Raw genomic sequence first — 20,278 nt, 5'->3', positions numbered from 1 at the left:
CAATGGGAGTGAGACAGTCAGAGTGAGTGAGATCGAGGGAGAGAGGAAGGGAGTGAGAGGGAGTGAGACAGTCCAAGTGAGTGAGACGGAGAGACAGAGGGAGAGAGAGGGAGGGAGACAGAGAGAGAGAGAGCGAAAGAAAGAGAGAGAGAGAGAGAGATGTGTGCATGCCGGGTTTGGTGGCTCAGTGGACAAAGGCGTCCGCTGCAGGGACCTGTGATCACCTTCATGGTCACAGTTTTTTTGTTGCTCTAGCCCGCCCCCTCCCCCACTGGCCCCACGCCCACCGGTGCGGCCCTCGGACACAAACCACACTGTAAATTTGGCCCCCGAGAGAAAGTTTGTGAGTACCCATGTTTATATCCAGGTATTGAACAAAGTCAAAAGCATGCCTCTCTTAAGTACCTGTGAAGTGATAAGATGTGAGACTTTGTTTCCCCTCCATGCATCCAGGTGTGAGGTTTCCAATAGCTCCCAGCCAGGATACTCCCACAAAAAAGGCCTAATGGCTCCTTAACTTTGGCCTTTGTTATGGGTCCAGCTTGCATCTGATCAGCCCCTTCCCCGCCTGCACGTTGCTACTCCGAACAAAAGCAAACAACGTGCACACGCTGCTGTATAAGTTCAGCGTGTTTCTGTGAATTCCGGGAGAATTAAGACAGGAACTTATACCTCTGCTGAAAGCGCCCAGTGTTGCAGCAGGGTAGACGCGTCTACCCTCCGAAAATAGTGGGTGGACAGCGTCTACATCCATCTATCCTCGACTCGAGCCCTGCTCTGTCCTCTCTTGCATTTTAAGATTGTGACTATTAACGTGGTCCGTGAGGGCTCCCAGGGATATTTATTTTCTTATAAGGGAGCTTTGTACTGCACCCACCTACACCCCTCCGCTGCTCCATTTGTGCGCAGTCATACTTCACACTACCAGCCTTATGGTTTAACTTATGTCAGCATCTCAATACCCTCCTCCACCCTTGACTTCTGACGGAGATCGACTCCAGAGCACTTGCCTATGGCCAAGAGCCAGACTCCAGGTCCCTTCTGGGATCTCTGTCCATCAGGTACGACACCTGACCACTAGGGGACTCTTGTCCCAGAGGGAAGAACCGCACTGCAGCACTCTATGTGGCTGAGATGCAAGTTTCTGTGTGGGGTAGAGACTGATTTGGTGAGAAGTCTGCGATGTCATTTGTAAAGTTCTGCTATGGAGTCTGTTCATAGGGGGTGGAAGTACAAGATGGTCCCTGAAGCTGCAGCTGGACGACTGTCCCAGCACTCCCTTTCGACAGGGAGCCCTGCTTTAGTGCACTATATAGAGAGCCAGCTTCCTTCGCTTGCTGTTCAGTTCACCAGCCTATACCTAGTTCATATCACCCCAAGACTGTAAGGCTTCTCCCGGTTCATCCTGCTCCCCCATTGAGGGCTGAGAGGGGCTCACTTACCCTCTCGCCCATCAGGGAAAGGCCACCTGCTGTGAGAGCCAAACTCCTTGGTTCTTCACAAAGCATGATTTGGAATGACTTTCAAGCTCTTGTGCTGGTGCACCCTCACTTTGGGTTTGTGCCTGCTCAGGGACCCTGCCTGTCACCTTCTCTTGTCCCGTACAGTGCACCAGGCTGCCCACTCCCTCAATCTCTGGTTTCATGTCTGCCTTCTTTCACCATCAGAGACTGTGCTGTGACCTTTCTCCAAATAGCACTCTCCCATATCAGGGGTGTAAACCCTATAATGTCCCATAGCCTCCACGGTCCCTACAACCCCCCTCAGCCTCTGACGTCCCTACACCTCGTTCAGCCGCTGAGGTCCCTACAACCTCGTTCAGCCGCTGAGGTCCCTACACCTCGTTCAGCCGATGAGGTCCCTACAACCTCGTTCAGCCGCTGAGGTCCCTACAACCTTGTTCAGCCGCTGAGGTCCCTACAACCTTGTTCAGCCGCTGAGGTCCCTACAACCTTGTTCAGCCGCTGAGGTCCCTACAACCTTGTTCAGCCGCTGAGGTCCCTACAACCTTGTTCAGCCGCTGAGGTCCCTACAACCTTGTTCAGCCGCTGAGGTCCCTACAACCTTGTTCAGCCGCTGAGGTCCCTACAACCTTGTTCAGCCGCTGAGGTCCCTACAACCTGGTTCAGCCACTGAGGTCCCTACAACTTCGCTCAGCCGCCTAGGTCCGTACAACCTCCCTCAGCATCTGAGGTCCCTACACCCAGCCTCAGCCTCTGTGCTCCGTATACCCTCCCTGAGCCTCCATGGTCCCTACAATTTCATTCAGCCGCTAAGGTCACTACAACCTCCCTCAGCCTCTGAAGTCCCTTTTAGCCTCTGAGGTCATCCGTTCCTTTCTCGAGAGCTTTACGCATGCGCAGTGAAGCCTACAAATTTCTTTTCAGCTGCATCACAAGGTAGGTCTGAGTCACTGGGACCTGCTGTGTCATTCACCATAATTATTTCTCATTTCCTTGTGCTTTCCCTTGTCCTCCTGAGGGTGGTAAATAAAGAAATGTTTGTTCATATCTCATGGGCTTCTTGGCGTTTACCCAGAGAAAGAGTAATGTGCGCTGCCAGGATTGCACCTTCTCGTTTGTCGCAGGCTCCACAGAAGGGCTTCTTTTATTGGGGTGGAGAACCCTGTGCAAAGCTCTCTGTAGGCTCTCGGAGTCACCCTATTCCTGCTACTCCTTGACTTCGGGGTCCCTACATCCTCCCTCAGCCTCCGGGGTCCCTACATCCTCCCTCAGCCTCCGGGGTCCCTACATCCTCCCTCAGCCTCCGGGGTCCCTACATCCTCCCTCAGCCTCGGGGGTCCCTACATCCTCCCTCAGCCTCCGGGGTCCCTACATCCTCCCTCAGCCTCCGGGTTCCCTACATCCTCCCTCAGCCTCCGGGGTCCCTACATCCTCCCTCAGCCTCCGGGGTCCCTACATCCTCCCTCAGCCTCCGGGGTCCCTACATCCTCCCTCAGCCTCCGGGGTCCCTACATCCTCCCTCAGCCTCCGGGGTCCCTACATCCTTCCTCAGCCTCCGGGGTCCCTACATCCTCCCTCAGCCTCCGGGGTCCCTACATCCTCCCTCAGCCTCCGGGGTCCCTACATCCTCCCTCAGCCTCCGGGGTCCCTACATCCTCCCTCAGCCTCCGGGGTCCCTACATCCTCCCTCAGCCTTCCGGGGTCCCTACATCCTCCCTCAGCCTTCCGGGGTCCCTACATCCTCCCTCAGCCTTCCGGGGTCCCTACATCCTCCCTCAGCCTCTGGGGTCCCTACATCCTCCCTCAGCCTCTGGGGTCCCTACATCCTCCCTCAGCCTCTGGGGTCCTTACATCCTCCCCAAGCCTCTGGGGTCCCTATATCCTCCCTCAGCCTCCGGGGTCCCTACATCCTCCCTCAGCCTCCGGGGTCCCTACATCCTCCCTCAGCCTCCGGGGTCCCTACATCCTCCCTCAGCCTCCGGGGTCCCTACATCCTCCCTCAGCCTCCGGGGTCCCTCCCTCAGCCTCCGGGGTCCCTACATCCTCCCTCAGCCTCCGAGGTCCCTACATCCTCCCTCAGCCTCCGGGGTCCCTACATCCTCCCTCAGCCTCTGGGGTCCCTACATCCTCCCTCAGCCTCTGGGGTCCCTACATCCTCCCTCAGCCTCTGGGGTCCCTACATCCTCCCTCAGCCTCCGGGGTCCCTACATCCTCCCTCAGCCTCCGGGGTCCCTCCCTCAGCCTCCGGGGTCCCTACATCCTCCCTCAGCCTCCGAGGTCCCTACATCCTCCCTCAGCCTCCGGGGTCCCTACATCCTCCCTCAGCCTCTGGGGTCCCTACATCCTCCCTCAGCCTCCGGGGTCCCTACATCCTCCCTCAGCCTCCGGGGTCCCTCCCTCAGCCTCCGGGGTCCCTACATCCTCCCTCAGCCTCCGAGGTCCCTACATCCTCCCTCAGCCTCCGGGGTCCCTACATCCTCCCTCAGCCTCTGGGGTCCCTACATCCTCCCTCAGCCTCTGGGGTCCCTACATCCTCCCTCAGCCTCCGGGGTCCCTACATCCTCCCTCAGCCTCCGGGGTCCCTACAACCTCCCTCTGTCTCCGGGATCCCTACAACCTCCCCCCAGTCTCTGATGACCCTACAGTTGAGGTTCCTCTGAGGTCTCCCTCTATCATGTTGCCTCTGATACTCCTAGTGAGGGCTGTGGGTGGACCTAATACTCGCTCCCTCAGCAACCCCTCCCCCTCGTCTGATCGCTGCCCTCCTTTAGCACCCTACTGGAAGCGAAACTGTCCTCCAACAACCACCTCAATCTAAAAGTGCCCTCCCTCAATGCCCACCACAATCAGAAACTGCCCTCTCCACTACCACCATGATGGAAAGTGCTGCTCTCAACACCAACCACAGCCAGAAACTGCACTCCCTCAACCCCATCAGATTTGTGAGCCTCCTTTCCTTTGCACCCACCATGATTTGAGGTCTCTTATTCCTCAAAGCAGTCTCCTCAGACTGAGAGTACCTGGATTTCAGCTCCCACCTCCTCACATGTGATACTTGGATTGTCATTACTGTTTGTAACTAGTTCTACACAACATGCATGTTGAATTAATTAATGACAGACCCCAAGGATTGGTGCCTCGTAGTTCACAACTGACTTTCTTTGCTCGATTCCCTCTCTGATGTAGACTGACATCACAGTGCCTCCCACTGGCCAATGGACAAACTGCAGCGCGCTCACCTTGTGCTTGTCTTTCACCCTTTGCCCCGTTCTGCTGCCATCTGTCTACGTTCACGCTATACAAATACCATATACATACATACATACATACATGCATACATACATGCGGCTCAACCTGAACTCAAATGGTCTCAAGATGAAGCGACCCTCAGCCCCCGTGTCGCCGAGATGTGTTTGTTGCTGCAGGGTATAATAGGAACAGGAAGTCTGTTATGGAATCTGGAAAGTCCTTCTGTGGAGCTCGTAGTATTTCAGAACATTGATAATAAAAATCTCATCACGGCCTAAACCTCGTGTACAAAGATATTGCTCCAGTGAGAGCAGATTTTCTAATAATTAAGCCCAGAAGGAGTTTATTTTCGCAAACCATATTTAAAACACTATACGTCTGCCAGATTCTATTTAAGCCACTGGACCATAACATGGAGCCTATTTAGAAAGAAGGCAGAAGGTAGAACACATAAGAACAAGACTAATGTGGAGTAGAGCAGGGTGATGGAGATTAAACTGATGTCCCATTCTAGCCAGTGCTTAATTTGAGCCAGAGGTTTCTTGTGCTCTGTACTGGAACTTAATTTCCCAACACTGGTGCTTGTGACAGTCTGCCACAAGGTGGCGCCGCCTGTATAATTTAAAGAAGACCACATCAACAGTTAATTATTAATTCTATATACATTAAAAATGACTATTACCTGCCGCCCAAGCCATTCTTATAGCTTTGGGGGCCTGAAATAGTCTGAACTATCACACTTGTACGAGTGTGATGGTTAGTAACTGTGTTTTACCATCATTGGCACCATGTCAGTGGCAATGTGTGAGGTAAGCAGCAGCAGCTTCCTGTCGAGATCCCCGACACTTCTTTTTTTTTTTTTTTTAACAAGTTAAGCAGAAGTTATAGTGCCTACTATAATCTGTTTCTGTACATCCAGACATAATTTCACCAACAATGCCACACTCTGATTGTCCAGTGAGTGTCACTGTTGCAATACGTAAGACAGTCAAATACTGCCTTGCATGTGCCCCGCTTGTTGTTTTTGCTTCTGCCTGCTGGTGGCGCCGTGTGAATCTGTAGATTTTTTAAGGGGGTTTCGGTCATACTGTTTCACGCACTTTATTTTGTTACCCACAGACCATGGAGCAGCTCACCGACCACCACTATGAGACTCTGACTGTGCCGGACGACCCAGCCGCCAACTGCATCTACGCGCGAGTGGGTCAGAAGAGCAGCGTCCTTGTGCACCGCAGCAGCGAGGAGTACCCCGAGAGCGTGCAGGTAAGAGAAAAATGGCTGCTCCGTGAGGGGGACGCACCAGGAAAAAAAACACTCCAATTTGAAATCCTTTATCCAAATGTTGCCACCTATTTTTGTTATGAGGGATGTTCGCACAGCAGAGTGTCTATCCTTTATGCTGGAGAGATGAAAATGGAGTGGGCAGTGCTTCATTTGACCCGGTGGTTTCTGGTGTTCAGCACTGGCACTTAATAACCAACACTAGCACTTATAGCATCAGTTAAGAACATCATCATTTTGGCAAGCTCGGGGAGATTAAGCTATTTGCCCAGATTCACAGGAAGTTGAGCCACGCCAAGATTTGAACCTGGTTCCCCAGGCCCAAAATCGGCAGCTCTGCCATTACGCCACAGCCTCTTCCCCACTTGTAGGGTTTCATGGTAAGTAGCTGGTTCTGTTTTGGGCAGTACTATCAGGAGACAGGAGGATGGTGCAGGCTGCCTCCCGATGAGAGCCTTGGCACTTATTTATTTACAAATTAACCATATGGGAGTGGGTTCTTAAAAAGTATGTGATCTTGAGTAAAAAGGAAAATTATTTGCTGAGGGCACCCTGTGTATTCTAGGGGTGTACACTAAGGAGACAGCTTAGAAAAAGCTTGAGTACCCAACATGTGTTCTCTGACTCAAAATAAAGACCTATCACGGTCCCCACTGATCATGCAATGTCTGTGAGGGTTAGAATAGGGTTAGAGCTTCCTCAGTGCGACCAGATAACCTCAGAAGAGTGGGTGCTATCCGTTGTAGTCCAGGGCTATTGTCTAGAATTTCACACCACACTACCCAGTATCCAACCACGCTAGCACATAGCTACACAGCTTCTGGCGGCCGGCAATAATTCCAAGACCCTATACCAGATCCTCTTGACCTTTACTAAGCCCACAGCTTGTGAAAGTCCGGAAGTGGCCTCACAACAATTGTGTGACAACATCTCCCACTTCTTTACCCAAAAAAACGATGCCATATATGACAAAATCCTACTCTCCAACTCGACACACAGAACTACAAATGACCCCATAATAAACCCTGGTAGTCCACCCCCTCCTGAGAACTCCCTCTCTGTATTTCCCCCTATTCAGATTGAGGAATTACTGGCACTCACGTCCCAGATAAAGAGTGGCTCACCCACAGACATTATTCCTGCACGTATTATGCCCACTCTAGCTAAAGATCTAGGACCTACCATCCAGAGACTAATAAATCTCTCACTTAGCACGGGGCAAGTCCCTCTTGGATGGAAAAAGGCATTGGTCAAACCACTCAGGAAAAATACCACCATTCCCTGGAATGAGCTTAGCAATCTCAGACCAATATCCTTACTCCCCTTCCTGGGCAAAATCACAGAAAAACATGTGAATAAACACCTGTCGAGATACATTGAGTCTGCAGGGGTACTGGACCCATCACAATCCGGCTTCAGGCCCAAACATAGTACGGAGACCGCTTTAATGTCAGTCGCAGACGATCTGCATATGTACCAGGACAGGGGTTTCTCCGTCATCCTGGTACTACTAGATCTGTCTGCGGCGTTTGACACCGTATCTCATTCTATTCTCATGGCCAGGCTGGAGAACATCGGCCTGAAAGATGATGCCCTCGAATGGATAAGAAGTTTCCTAACCAAACGGACCCAACAGGTAACCATGGGCAATGTTCGGTCAGAGGAAGTTGAGATCACCAAGGGGGTGCCACAGGGCTCATGCCTGAGCCCAACTCTTTTCAACATATACGTGGCACCCCTGGCTAACATCTTGAGAGCATATGGATTTGTTCCAATATCCTATGCGGATGACACTCAACTCCTCTTTCCCTTTAAAACCATGACACCCGAGGTTAGGAACTCATTCTCCCTGGGAATGAAAGCAGTGGCACACTGGATGTCTTCCAACTTTTACAATGCAATGTTGGAAAGACGGAAGTCATGTTGTTTGGGGGGGCAAGACGACTCTGGACTCCGGACTGGTGGCCACAAGACCTTGGCCCAGTACCAGAGCCAAAACCAACTGTTAAGAACCTGGGGGTCCGGCTGGACCAGGAACTTTCCCTCAAGCAACATGCCAACCAGGTGGTGGGATCCTGCTTCCACATAATTGGCATGCTACGTAAAATCTTCCCCCTCCTGCCAGTAGAAGGACACTGGTACAAGCCCTAGTCATGAGTCGTCTAGACTATTGTAACGGCCTGTTGCTAGCTGCCAATGAGGGAGTCATGGCAAGACTGCAGGTAGTCCAGAATACGGCTGCCCGCCTAGTCTTAAATGCACCCCCCCGTTCACCCTCTAAACCCCTAATGGAAAAACTCCATTGGCTACCTGTCAGACAGAGGGCAAAATTTAAGGTATGCTGTACCATACATAAAAGTCTTAATAGTATGGGTCCTGCATATCTGGCCACTAAATTCCTCCCCTACAAACCCTCCCGTTCACTTCGCTCGAGCGAACAGGGCCTTCTAGAAGTACCCAGGGCTAAGAAGGCAAGACAGGGCAGTAAAGCTCTCTCAATAGCTGGCCCGTCTCTCTGGAACAGCCTTCCCAACACCTTGAGGCTATGTACTGAATACCTTCCTTTTAGGAAAATGCTAAAAACACTCCTTTTCACTTCCTAGACAGCTTACGTTCTCCTGACCGCAATGTAGCAGATGCCAAAAGCGCGGAGATGCTCCTATGGGAGTCGACGCCAGCGCTATATAAGCCTGTAAAATAAAATATTACAAGAGGAAGTGCAAACGATGCTACAGTAGGGAGAGATGGAACCTGTTCTACCTCATCATCACTGAAGAGCACTTCCTAATCCCTGGAAAGGATGGGACAATAGAGCTGATGCTCCACCTGTGCCTTCTCAACCAGTAAATCATCTCTGAGCACTTCAATCAATTAAGCATTTGTAGAGCGCACTACTCGCCTGTGAGGGTCTCAAGGTGCTGAGGGGGGTGGCAGCTACTGGTCGAACAGCCATGTCTTGAGGAGTCTCTTGAAGGTCAGCAGGTCCTAGGTCTGACGCAGGTGGGCGGGGAGGGTGTTCCAGGTCTTTGCGGCGAGGTGGGAGAAGGATCTTCCGCCTGTGGTCGTTCAGCGGATGCTTGGGACGGTGGCGAATGACAACTCTCCAGGACTTCATTTCACTGCTCTGAGAAGATCTAGTGTTGTTGGAGCCCAATGTTCAGCACAAACAACAGGAGTCACTGTTGCAGGAGCTACAGTTCTTTGAAGTCCTGAAATGCTTTTGCGACCTCACTTGTCCACTGCTACTTTACGTAGCTACTTTATGTCCTTCTAGGTGAGCGCTCTCAGCGGTTCTGATATCGTGGGCAGGTGTGGAATGAACTGGCCGCAATAGTTCGCCATCCCCAAGAAGCTTCTCCTTTATTTTTGTTTCTGGGGAGTTGCTGCAGCCCGAATCACCTCCACTTTCGCCGGGTCTACAGTGCTAGAACAAGAACCTGCTACTGGACAGGTTTTTCCTCCATCCCCAGCCACAATTGCCCATAACCACAGACGCCTTCAGGGCAAGATGGGTGGCACATCTGGTTCTAGGAATGTTTTCTGAAAAAACTTGTAATGCCTTGTAGCGCCATCATCCTGCTGTATTTGCCAGAAGACTGATATGCAACGTCTGTTGTTGAGGAGTCCACTGAATTCTAAGATGGTCCAGATGTTGGCATGGAACTTACACTTTTCTTTATGAGGCGTTAGTCCTTGGTCTACTAGCCTTTGGAGTGTAGCTCGCAGACGTTCATGGTGCCCTTCGAGGGACTTTGAAAATATCAGCACATCATCACTGACATTTATCACCTCTACCAGACCAGAGAGGGCTCCGCGAATGGCGTCTTGAAAGACCATCTTGTCTCTTCTGATGGCTTTGTTCGGCAAAGCGCATATCAACGCACAACCTTATGGCACCCGGAGGTTGGACCGAAACAACCGGGTGCCATAAGGTTTGGCGTTAATATGCGCTTGCCGAACAAAGCCATCAGAAGAGAAAGGCACATCACCCCTACAATAGACGAGATCGTGGCAGACATAAATGGTGCAAAGTGGTTCTTGAAGGTCGATCTCACTTTGGGATACCATAGGTTGCTGTTTGATGAGGCCAGTCGCTACATCACTACATTTTCTACACATGTTTGATTGAGAAGGTTTAAGAGACTCAGCTATGGGTATCGTCAGCGGCGGAGGTCTTTCAAGATTAGTGAGGCCATGAAAGCATTTCAGGACATCAAAAGAGCACTGCTGCAGGGGGCGACGGTGTTGTATTTTAAACCAGGATGCCCCACCGAACTGGCAGTGGACGCTAGCCTGGGGGCGTTACTTCAGCAAGATGTCAGTGAAGAATGGGTGCCCATAGCATATGCCAATGAAGGAAGTGACCCGATTAGAGTCACTTGGGTCACTCGCGACCACCTCTCAGCCTTCCTCACAAATGAAGAGTCAGTCCAACAATAGAGAATACAAACCAAAGATATTTATTGAAAGTACACTTGAGTGGAGTCCGGTCTGACCTGTCTCCTTAGATTGCTGCAGAGGGACTGACTTCTACCAACAGGACTACGTATAATGTACATTTCCAGGATCACTAAAGACTCTCCCAGACTGGAAATTTCCAGTTGGTAGCTAGTGAACAATGGAGATACAGAAGGACGAGTTGCAATCCCAGGACCAGGTACATGTTATCTCAGAGCCAAGGTTACTCGGCCTTGCACCCACCGGTCTACAGGTGGGAGCAGGCCTATCTAGCAAGAAAGGTATGTGATGACAAAAACAATTTACTCATTAGCACAGCAAAGCTCAACCTTGGAGGAATACAGAAAAAAGAATATTGCAGCTGTTTTCTGATGAGGCAGACAAAGAGAGACAGAAATTAGTTTCAATCATGGCTAAAGATGGCGGCTCAACTTAAAATGGTGCTGCGAATGCTAACTTTACACAGAGCAATGCACTAGCAGAATGAATGCATAACATTTACATTTCAACACCAGCAGGGCTTGTGGAGACTAGGTATGCACAGATCGAGAGGGAGGCGTTGTCGATACGATGGGCCTGTCAGCACTTCGACATATATCTGTGTGGCACAAGTTCAAAGTAGTGACTAACCACAAGCCACTGGTTCCTTTGTTTACCGGGACTGCAAGAAGTGGACCACCACTCATTGGAAGGTGGGCCGTACAGATCCAGCACTACAACTTTGAGGTGGTATACCGGCAAGGAGTTAACAACACGGCGGATTACCTGTCTCACCATCCCATGGCCATAGACCCAACTTCAAAAGAAGTCACTGCCTGTTCATCTCCTGGTGGGGTGGACAGTTGTTGGAGGTACACGGGTTGTACAACCCATGAACAGGGTGGAAAACAGATAACCTATCTCTAACCTACTGGGTCCCAGGTGAAAGAGGGCTGGGCAGCATCTTTGCAAATGTCATGTGGGCTGGGGGGCCCGGGTCGAGAAGGGTGGGGGAGGTTTGGGGGCTCTCTAATGAGGTTGTCCCCGAGTCGTGGAGGGCAGGGGTGCCCTCTCTAGTCCGGGTGTCCTTGAGTCAAGTCAGGCTGGGGTGCCCTCTCTAGTCAGGGTGTCCTTGAGTCAAGTCAGGCTGGGGTGCCCTCTCTAGTCAGGGTGTCCTTGAGTCAAGGCAGGCTGGGGTGCCCTCTCTCGTCAGGGTATGCTGGGGTGCCCTCTCTAGTCCGGCTGTGTCTGGGTCAGGGCGGGCTGGGGCAGCCTCTCTGGTGAGTTGTCCCCGGGGCAGGGAGGGCGGAGGTCCCTCTTCAGTCACCTGTCCCCGGTGTAGTAGGGGGGCTCGGGGTGTACTCGGGGACTATACGTGGTCACTGGCCGGCCTAATACCTCGGCCTAACCTTCAGCGGGGACTTACGGGATGCTCACACGTCACACCAGTACTCCGGTCTGTGGCGTCAGCCACGAGCGCGGACGTCACCTTTATTATATATACCTCCTGGACCGCGCCCAGGAGGTTGAGTGTGAGACAATGTTGTGGGCAGGCCGGGTGGTTCACTACATCCCTCCTTATCCATATTTGTTCAAACAAGAAACTAAAATAACAAATTAACAAAATGAACGAACATAATGAACAGTTATGCCACCAAGTCTCTGGAGGTTCCTTTGCTTCCAATGTTCCTGAACACAAAGTCTCTCAGCTTTTGGCTTGGTCGGGGGTTATTTGGCAGCTGCTATGGATGTCCTCGCTGGGAAACCAGCAAGGACATCCATAGGAGAATAGCGAGAAATGTGTCCTGGTTTAAAAAGCTAGTACTGCCCGCACAGGAACACTACGAAGAAAGGGAGCCGGAAGCTCCCAGAAGGATCGGAGTGAAACAGCAGAGAGTGGAGCAACATCAACGGAAGAACAGGCACAAGATGGAGAGAGAGAGAGATGGAGGTACAAAGACAGGGGCTAGAAACAACAAGGTCGTCAGCAGAAATGGTTTCCCAGCGAGGACATCCATATCAGCTGCCAAATCACCCCCGACCAAGCCAAAAGCTGAGAGACTTTCTGTGTTCAGGAACATTGGAAGCAAAGGAACCTCCAGAGACTTGGTGGCATAACTGTTCATTATGTTCGTTCATTTTGTTAATTTGTTATTTTAGTTTCTTGTTTGAACAAATATGGATAAGGAGGGATGTAGTGAACCACCCGGCCTGCCCACAACATTGTATCACACTCAACCTCCTGGGCACGGTCCAGGAGGTATATATAATAAAGGTGACGTCCGCGCTCGTGGCTGACGCCACAGACCGGAGTACTGGTGTGACGTGTGAGCATCCCGTAAGTCCCCGCTGAAGGTTAGGCCGAGGTATTAGGCCGGCCAGTGACCACGTATAGTCCCCGAGTACACCCCGAGCCCCCCTACTACACCGGGGACAGGTGACTGAAGAGGGACCTCCGCCCTCCCTGCCCCGGGGACAACTCACCAGAGAGGCTGCCCCAGCCCGCCTTGACCCAGACACAGCCGGACTAGAGAGGGCACCCCAGCCTGCCTTGACTCGAGGACTCCCTGACGAGAGAGGGCACCCCAGCCTGCCTTGACTCGAGGACACCCGGACTAGTGAGGGCACCCCAGCCTGACTTGACTCAAGGACACCCTGACTAGAGAGGGCACCCCAGCCCTCAACGACTCGGGGAAAACCTCATTAGAGAGCCCCCAAACATCCCCACCCCTCCTAGACCCGGGCCCCCCTAGCCCACATGACACTTGCAAAGATGCTGCCCAGCCCACTTTCACCCGGGACCCAGTTGGTTAGAGATAGGTTATCCGTGTTCCACCCTGTTCATGGGTTGTACAACCTGTGTACCTCCGACAACTGTCCACCCCACCAGGAGATGAACAGGCAGTGACTTATTTTGAAGTTTTGTTTCAGTTGCTGGAAGTGGCCATGATCACGGGGGCACACACGGGCCACCGTACACTCACTCAATTGATTATTTTTCACATGTTGTGTTCCTCGTGTTTTAAGAGCCGCAAGGCATATGACCCATCCTCGTGACCACGCTGATGTCATTAAATCCACGAGCATGAAGCATGACTTGTGCGAGCCGGCACGGGGCCCATCACGGGAGTTTCCGTGGGGCCAGGGGTGGGAAAAACAACAAAAAACTAAAGATGTCAAGCTCCTGTGGCAGGAGGCCTGTCCCACGAACCTGAACGAACCAAACTGTACCTGTCTGACCGCTGCAGAAACCACACCCACATCCCCGCACCCGCCCTCACCTCGTATCCTTCTCTTGACCTTCAACAAACAATTCATTTTTGTCCAAACACAAACATGCCTCCCGCCGCCTTTGTGTGAAGAGCGCTGCTGCCATCAAGCGGCCAAAGATAAGAAGTGCGCGCGCTGGTCCACCTGCCCTTCGCACGCAGACCGCCCAGCCGCGCGCTGCATGGATGGACATTCTTACTTGCCTCTGTCTGACGTCTCCGGTGCGTCACACACGCCACTTTCAGTCTTTTAAACCCAGAGAAATGCTAAAACGCCTCTAAAAATATGTCAGAAAGGTAAATACTTTTTTAAATGAGGAGTTAATATTCGGACTTTCGGAGCGTCGGGAGTAAACTGGTTTTTCGATGCTTACAATGAAGTTGAATGGCTTCCGACATTTTAGACTTGACATTTTATTATCTGTTCTCCAAAATGAAGGTTAACAGAGAGTCTGAGCTCCTGGGTGTCCTCTGATGCCGCATTCTATTGTAACTCGTGCCGAGGAAGGCACTGTCCTCTCCACTGGGGAGAGCAAGATTGGCAATAATACTAAATGACGCAATCTTGAAACCTAAAGAAGAGGTCTAACACAACAGATGTTGAGGGTCTTTTATTAATTCATGCAAATATTTTAATCTTTTGCTCAGTCCTGACAGGTCTCTTAAGGTGCGCTTCACCGCACTAGAATTTATTAGGGATGGGACCCATGGGTCCATGCCAGAAACATTTACTGTTGACTCAGCGGATTGTTGAGTAGAGGATTGGATTAAGGCGGTTGAGAAGAATTTAAATGTGCAATTTGCATAATTTGTTTCTCGTAAGTACGTGAAATTTCGAGAAAAAAAATGTACAAAATTGAGCAATATAAAAATCCAGCATTTAGTGCTTTATTTTAGCATGAATGAGTCCTCATTTCCATTTAAGATGCGATGACACTTGGCGCTAAAATACAGCGCAAAAAGCAAAAGTGCTTCCATGGTAGTATTTTTGCTGATTTTCATTACGCCACCAGGAATAAAAGTGTAAATGCAGGAATTTCACATTACAAGCGCAATGCAAAATGCCATTAATTAGACAAGATTACGCCAGCATAATGGAAATTTCACAAGGGCCTAGCTTAGAGTGCAGTTTTTGGTGGGATACAACCAATGCCTGGAGTGGGAGAAGAGTCTCCCTGGAGCTGCCAGCGTGTGCTGAACCCTTCCTTCAAGGGTCTCAGGGCTGTTCTGTTCTGAAGGCTGGCACACTGGCTTGCTTTCTAAACTATGTGCTCCAGATTCAATGTTTAGTAGAGTGTGCACGGTTTGACGCCTCATGCATGTAATAGGGATGAGTACCGGATGGCTTGCACAGAGGAGAACTTTAACGGAAAGTTCCAGAATGACGTATGCGCGGACTCGAGGATCCATCTAGAAGGAATAATGTTGCAGAGCGTGGTCTCTGGATCCCCCTATACGAACCTAACGAGAGTCCCCGAAAAGCTTCTTCCACCCACAGTGTAAGTGGGAAGCCCCCTCAACAGTCAGAAAACCCTCTTGCACTGGTTTCGGTCACCCGGCGCTTGGACACCTACTGTACAGCTCTGCAAAAAATCTGGTTGTTTCTAGTTGCATCTTGGAACTGGTTATTGGTGTCTAATGGTGTCCTTTGGCTTCAGTTGGAGCTTTTTCTTCTCCACTTGAATTTGCTTTGTTTTTTTTATTTCACTGGACAGACCTCATCCACTCTCGCGAAGCCCCCTGGATTCAGTGTAGCGAGCTGCCCCCAGTTTGTTCTTCAGTTGTATCTGTATCCATAGGTCGTTTCTAGTGTCACCGGCCACCTCTTGGGAACAGTGAGACTCGGGAGTAAATGTCTGGACTCTGGCTGTGGAAGTGTCCAGGGGCGTCCTCCTTTCAGGAATGGAGGGTTGCAGACACTCCCATTGGAAGCGATGACCTGGGACGCATGAACTTTCTGTCAAGAACCTGCGTCACTTCCCCAGTCCACTTCTTTATGCTGATATCTTTTACAGGTGCATTCACGTTCTTGGCTATTTTTCTGAGTTTTACTCATTTTAGGAGGATGACGCATGCCTGAGTGGTGAACAACCGTCACCATGAAACTGTCACCCGCATGTTGATGCAACGCGGTAGTTAGCACGACCGCATTGTAATAATGCATACCATTACCCTGCAAGTCGTAACAACAACTTGCGGAAGGGGGAAAAGGTGTTGGATTAAAAATCCAACACCTTCCCTACTGTCTGCACAGACTGAAGTTGGAATAGTAAATTATACTATTCCAACATCCAGCGCCCCCCTCCGCAAGTCGTCGTTATGACTTGGTATGCATTGTTACAATGCTGTCGTGGTAACGACCGCGTTGTAATAACATGCGGGGGTGAAAGGCTGCGGGATACACAGGCATAATCGCCTGAGCAGCAGATGCGAAGCCTGCCTGATGTTCATTCGCCCATGGTCAGTCGTACATATTCTGCATTGCAAGCACATGTATACCACGCCCCTGCCACCCTTTCCACCAATCCAGAATGGAGATCAACCCACCTAGACACGCCTAAAGACCACATGAAGTTTCAGAGTAATTTTTCCACATATTTTGCTAAGTACCGGAAGTACGTTTTGATTATAGCCTCTTTGACTGCTGACATCTCCTAGTTGGCTTCAAAATATTTGTTAAAAGTTGAAAATCACACAAAGATGTCAGCAAAGATGGTGTCTATTTCCTCTCTTTGTTCCCAAGCCTTGGGAGCCGTCTGTACCTGACCCACGAATACACCCTCCAAGGTATACCTTGTGAGCACCGGCTTGGATATCACTAGTGCAGCAGGTGCAGTGGCAGTGGGGCCCAGGGGAGTGAGGGGCCCACTTCTCTGTAGTTAGTGGCTTTGGGGGACATTTTCCCCTTGCCTGCTTTAGGGCCCATCAATCTCTCCTCTGTAAGGAAAGGTGGGGTGTTGTAAGCCACACGTCACGAGTGCCAAGATCCAGACACGCCAAGCGCCTTCTGTACAAGTTGCAGCCAGCTCTTAGTGCTGTATAATGTATGAGTCTGCCCCTACCTCCTCAAGTATCGGAAGCAGAGTCATACATACACACTTTCTCACCCACTCACCAGTTGCTGCTACACCAGGAGTCCAGGCAAAGTCACCAGGAAATCTGCACCTCATGCACGTGAGCTGCAGCAATGGCGTGGGACTATGGAGGCTGTGGATGGTCGGGTCACGGGCGGCTCGAGCCAGCCTAGTGCTGTCCCATCTAGCTCCTGGGTTTCTGAGAACCCCCTCCAAGAAGAAGGCTGAAGCAGCATTGTCATATCCCCCCTATGGCGATGTAGCGCCTTTTTAATGCCTGAGTAATAGAGCCTGAAGGGGTGCCTGACCAGGAAATAACTTTGCCGTGCGACTGAGAAGTATGGACACAAGGACCTCGTGAGTAGGCTTCCCCGGGGCCCAAAAGAGAGACGCACGAGGGTCCCAAGGCAGTGGCAGAGGGGGAGCCAAAAGGACTGGAGGGCAATCGAGAGCCCAGTATACGCTGCATGGGTGGCACACTGCCAGTGAGAGCGCACTCCCTCTTTGGATGAAGATCATCAGTCCCTGTGGGTCCCTCGGACCTTAATTTTTTTTTTGGGGGGGGGGGGCATGTTCTCTCATAGAGGACTGCGGGATAGTGCACTGTGTCATCCTTTAGATTCTAAGGGCAATTGAAATCAATACTCTCCGTTAGCCTTTTGTGAAACGCGCCTGACCCCAAAATGGCATCTACAGAAGATCGTCGCCAGGGGACAAAAACAATCACCCTAAGGGAGGCCCCTTTAGCCTCTACAGCCTAAAGGCCTAATCATTGTTTGAAATAGCAGCAACAGCTCAGGCCTCCAAGGAAGTCCTCGTTTAGCATTACAAGCAACTAAGAGGGATACTAGAGTTGCCCCGACTGATCCTATCATGGTCGCCGTCTCTCCCCCTGGCTATAACGCAGAAATACTTAACCAATGACCCAACTCACATTTCCCCTTCTACAGTGAGGGTCTTTCTCTACCAGCCCGACTGTCCCTAAAATGGCCTCCATAAGTGTTCCCTTTTCCAAAGCACTCCTACTCCCCTTGTTGGGGATGGATCCAGCATTTATTCCCTGGAGTCTGAGACCCCGCTGAGAGAGTCCACAGCGACAAGGGAGTCACACATAGCGGAGGACTGGGAAAGATCCCCATACCGCTGGGAGCCGTCTCCTACCCAGCCGGACGTCGGACACTGTGTTTTGTTGGGTTTCCTACCCCCCTCCCCAACCTCTTCTCTCCTTCATTCTTCAGAGTGTGGAAAGTGAGCCCAAATTACTATCGATGCCCGGGCTGCTGGCGCAAGTCGCCTCTTAGTTCCCATTCTAAGTAGTTACCAAATAAAGAGACGGGCGCTGGAAGCAGGAATCACAAGAACAGAGTTTTATTTCTCATGAGGAGAGCCTGTCATTTCGGACACGAAACACAGTGTCTTTCGGGAGGTGCTCTGACAAGTGTTCTGAGACATCGCCTTTTATACCTTACAAAACACTCCTTATTACAATAATGACATTGTGAAACAAGGAAAAGACATTCCCGTTATCCTCGTGTCGATCCCACCCCACATGAATCCACAATAGAGACCCTTGAACCGTCGATAAGAGAAGGGGCAATCACACAGCTGAGTGTTCCGCTGATGATTAGGATGTGTGCGCCTGATCGTATCCCAAGGGGTGGGGAAGCTAGGATCAATAGTGGGTTCTTTGAAGAGGAGTGACTCCATACAATAAGGGGCAATAAACAGTATCTTCCGGCTTAGGCGATGGCCTCGGACACGTGTGGACAGTCCATCGCGGAGGGAGGGTTCACTAACAGAGGGGTTATTCATGAAAGGAAAGGAGGTGCTGGTCAGGTGCGGCTGTGGCTCCCAAGGACAGGGTCTTGCAGAAGAAGGAGGTTTATGACTTGCCCATGTGAGGGAGGAGGGGAGAGCCAGGGTGCGCACAGGGACAGAGTCGCACAGAGAGAGAGGTCTTATGACCCGCACATGAGAGAACGGGGGCAGTCAGATGCAGCTGGGGGGGTTATGTCAGCTAAGGCGTGGGATGCTTCTTCAAGAGGAAATGGGGGACTTTGCCTGGGTCAAGCAGGAGGGTTGTTTTTCATAGCAGGGTCGCGCAGAGGGAGAGGGTTTCATGGTCTATGTATGTGAGAGGGGGGGGGGGTTCAAATACGCGCAGGAGGGAAGCCGGGGATTCCGATGAGCGGGCAAAAGGCCATGGTGCCTAAAAAAATGGCTATCAGGTACATGTGGGCACGGGCTTTACTGGCGGAGTGGGTTAACGTACAGGGGAGGGAATGGGAAAGGACAAATGAACGCTGCTTATGTACATCAATTTCGTTATTTTTCCACAGTCGCCGCTTTTTACATAACAAAGTTAATTTTCCTATTCTTCCTAGTCAATGGGCGTACATATAAACATGTGTCGTTGAGGAAATATCGTTTGTCAGTTCTAGCAGATTGCATACAACCATGAGCAGTAAATGTGATTGGCAGAATGCAGCATATAGGAAGTTGCACTTGTTGGGTTCCTAACGTTCAAACGTACTACATAGCATAAATGCTTCTGACTTTCTCAAAAATGTGACCAATGAACATTTTGACCAAGTAATTGAGGGAGGAATTCAGTCCAAATAAGATCTCTTCGTCACAGTGTCTTTTTAGCAGTGAGCCATCACTGGTAGGCTCTAGTCCGTGTCCTTTCGTTGGCGCTGTTGAGCACCGGCGGTGGAGCTATAGGTCCAGCTCGGATCCATCCTTACGCGTTGCAGGGTGCGGTCAGTCCTCTGCTGTTAGACCACAGTCCTGTTCCCTAACCAATCCTTTTAGTGGCGCCTTATGCTCGGCACCTATTTCCTGTGGCGTAACCCCATTTCCACCTAAATGCTGTTCTTCCTTTTGACAAAAAGTCACGTGGAAAAGAGGGTATGGTTCAGTAGTCGATGAGAGAGAGAGAGAGAGAGAGAGAGAGAGAGAGAGGAGTGGGGCCAGATTTCCTGGGACACACCAAAGGACCAAGGGAGCAATGGGATAACAAGCGGGCAGGCCCATCAACCGGGCTTGAAAAGGGGGACGGAGGCTTCAGGCACGCGTGGGTAGGCGGACAGAGGGCTTCAGGACAGCCTTCCATCCTGTCGTTTACCACATTGGAGAGTGCTGCCTCGTCCCGTATTCCTGCTGTGCTCTGGCTCCACCTTTGGTCGAGGTCACATGTGTCCCATGATCTGCAGCCAGGCTGTGTGTCACGTCCGACCCTTCTCCTCCGATGGTCGTATATCTTTGAAGGGGTAAAAACAAGTTTTAGGGAACTGACAGGAGGAGAGATTTTTACATTCGAATTCACCCGCAATCCTAGCACCTGGGTGTTTATGCTCATTGGTCAAAGTCAGAAGTCTATTACCGTGAAGTAAGTATGTGGGTATTTCTACTGTGTTTGCACCAAGTCTAATCGGCGTCCATTCATGACACATATGGACAGAGGTCAGACTCCTATTTCATCAAAAAATAAACATTCAGGGTG

The 20,278-nt window shown here is 51.0% G+C and overlaps 1 protein-coding gene across 1 annotated transcript in view; it reads left to right on the top strand.

Annotated features, from left to right (window-relative positions):
* Positions 1-20,278, top strand: part of DDAH2 (DDAH family member 2, ADMA-independent) — a 141,293-nt gene that overhangs the window by 100,100 nt on the left and 20,915 nt on the right. Inside the window, exon 5 of the mRNA XM_086924657.1 lies at positions 5,832-5,975. Coding sequence (XP_086780783.1) covers positions 5,832-5,975 — 144 coding nt within the window. The remainder of the gene's footprint in view (positions 1-5,831; positions 5,976-20,278) is intronic.

This window comes from Lissotriton vulgaris, chromosome 5 (assembly GCF_964263255.1).
Source record: "Lissotriton vulgaris chromosome 5, aLisVul1.2, whole genome shotgun sequence".
NCBI lineage: Eukaryota > Metazoa > Chordata > Amphibia > Caudata > Salamandridae > Lissotriton > Lissotriton vulgaris.
This window is presented reverse-complemented; position numbering and strand designations above follow the sequence as displayed.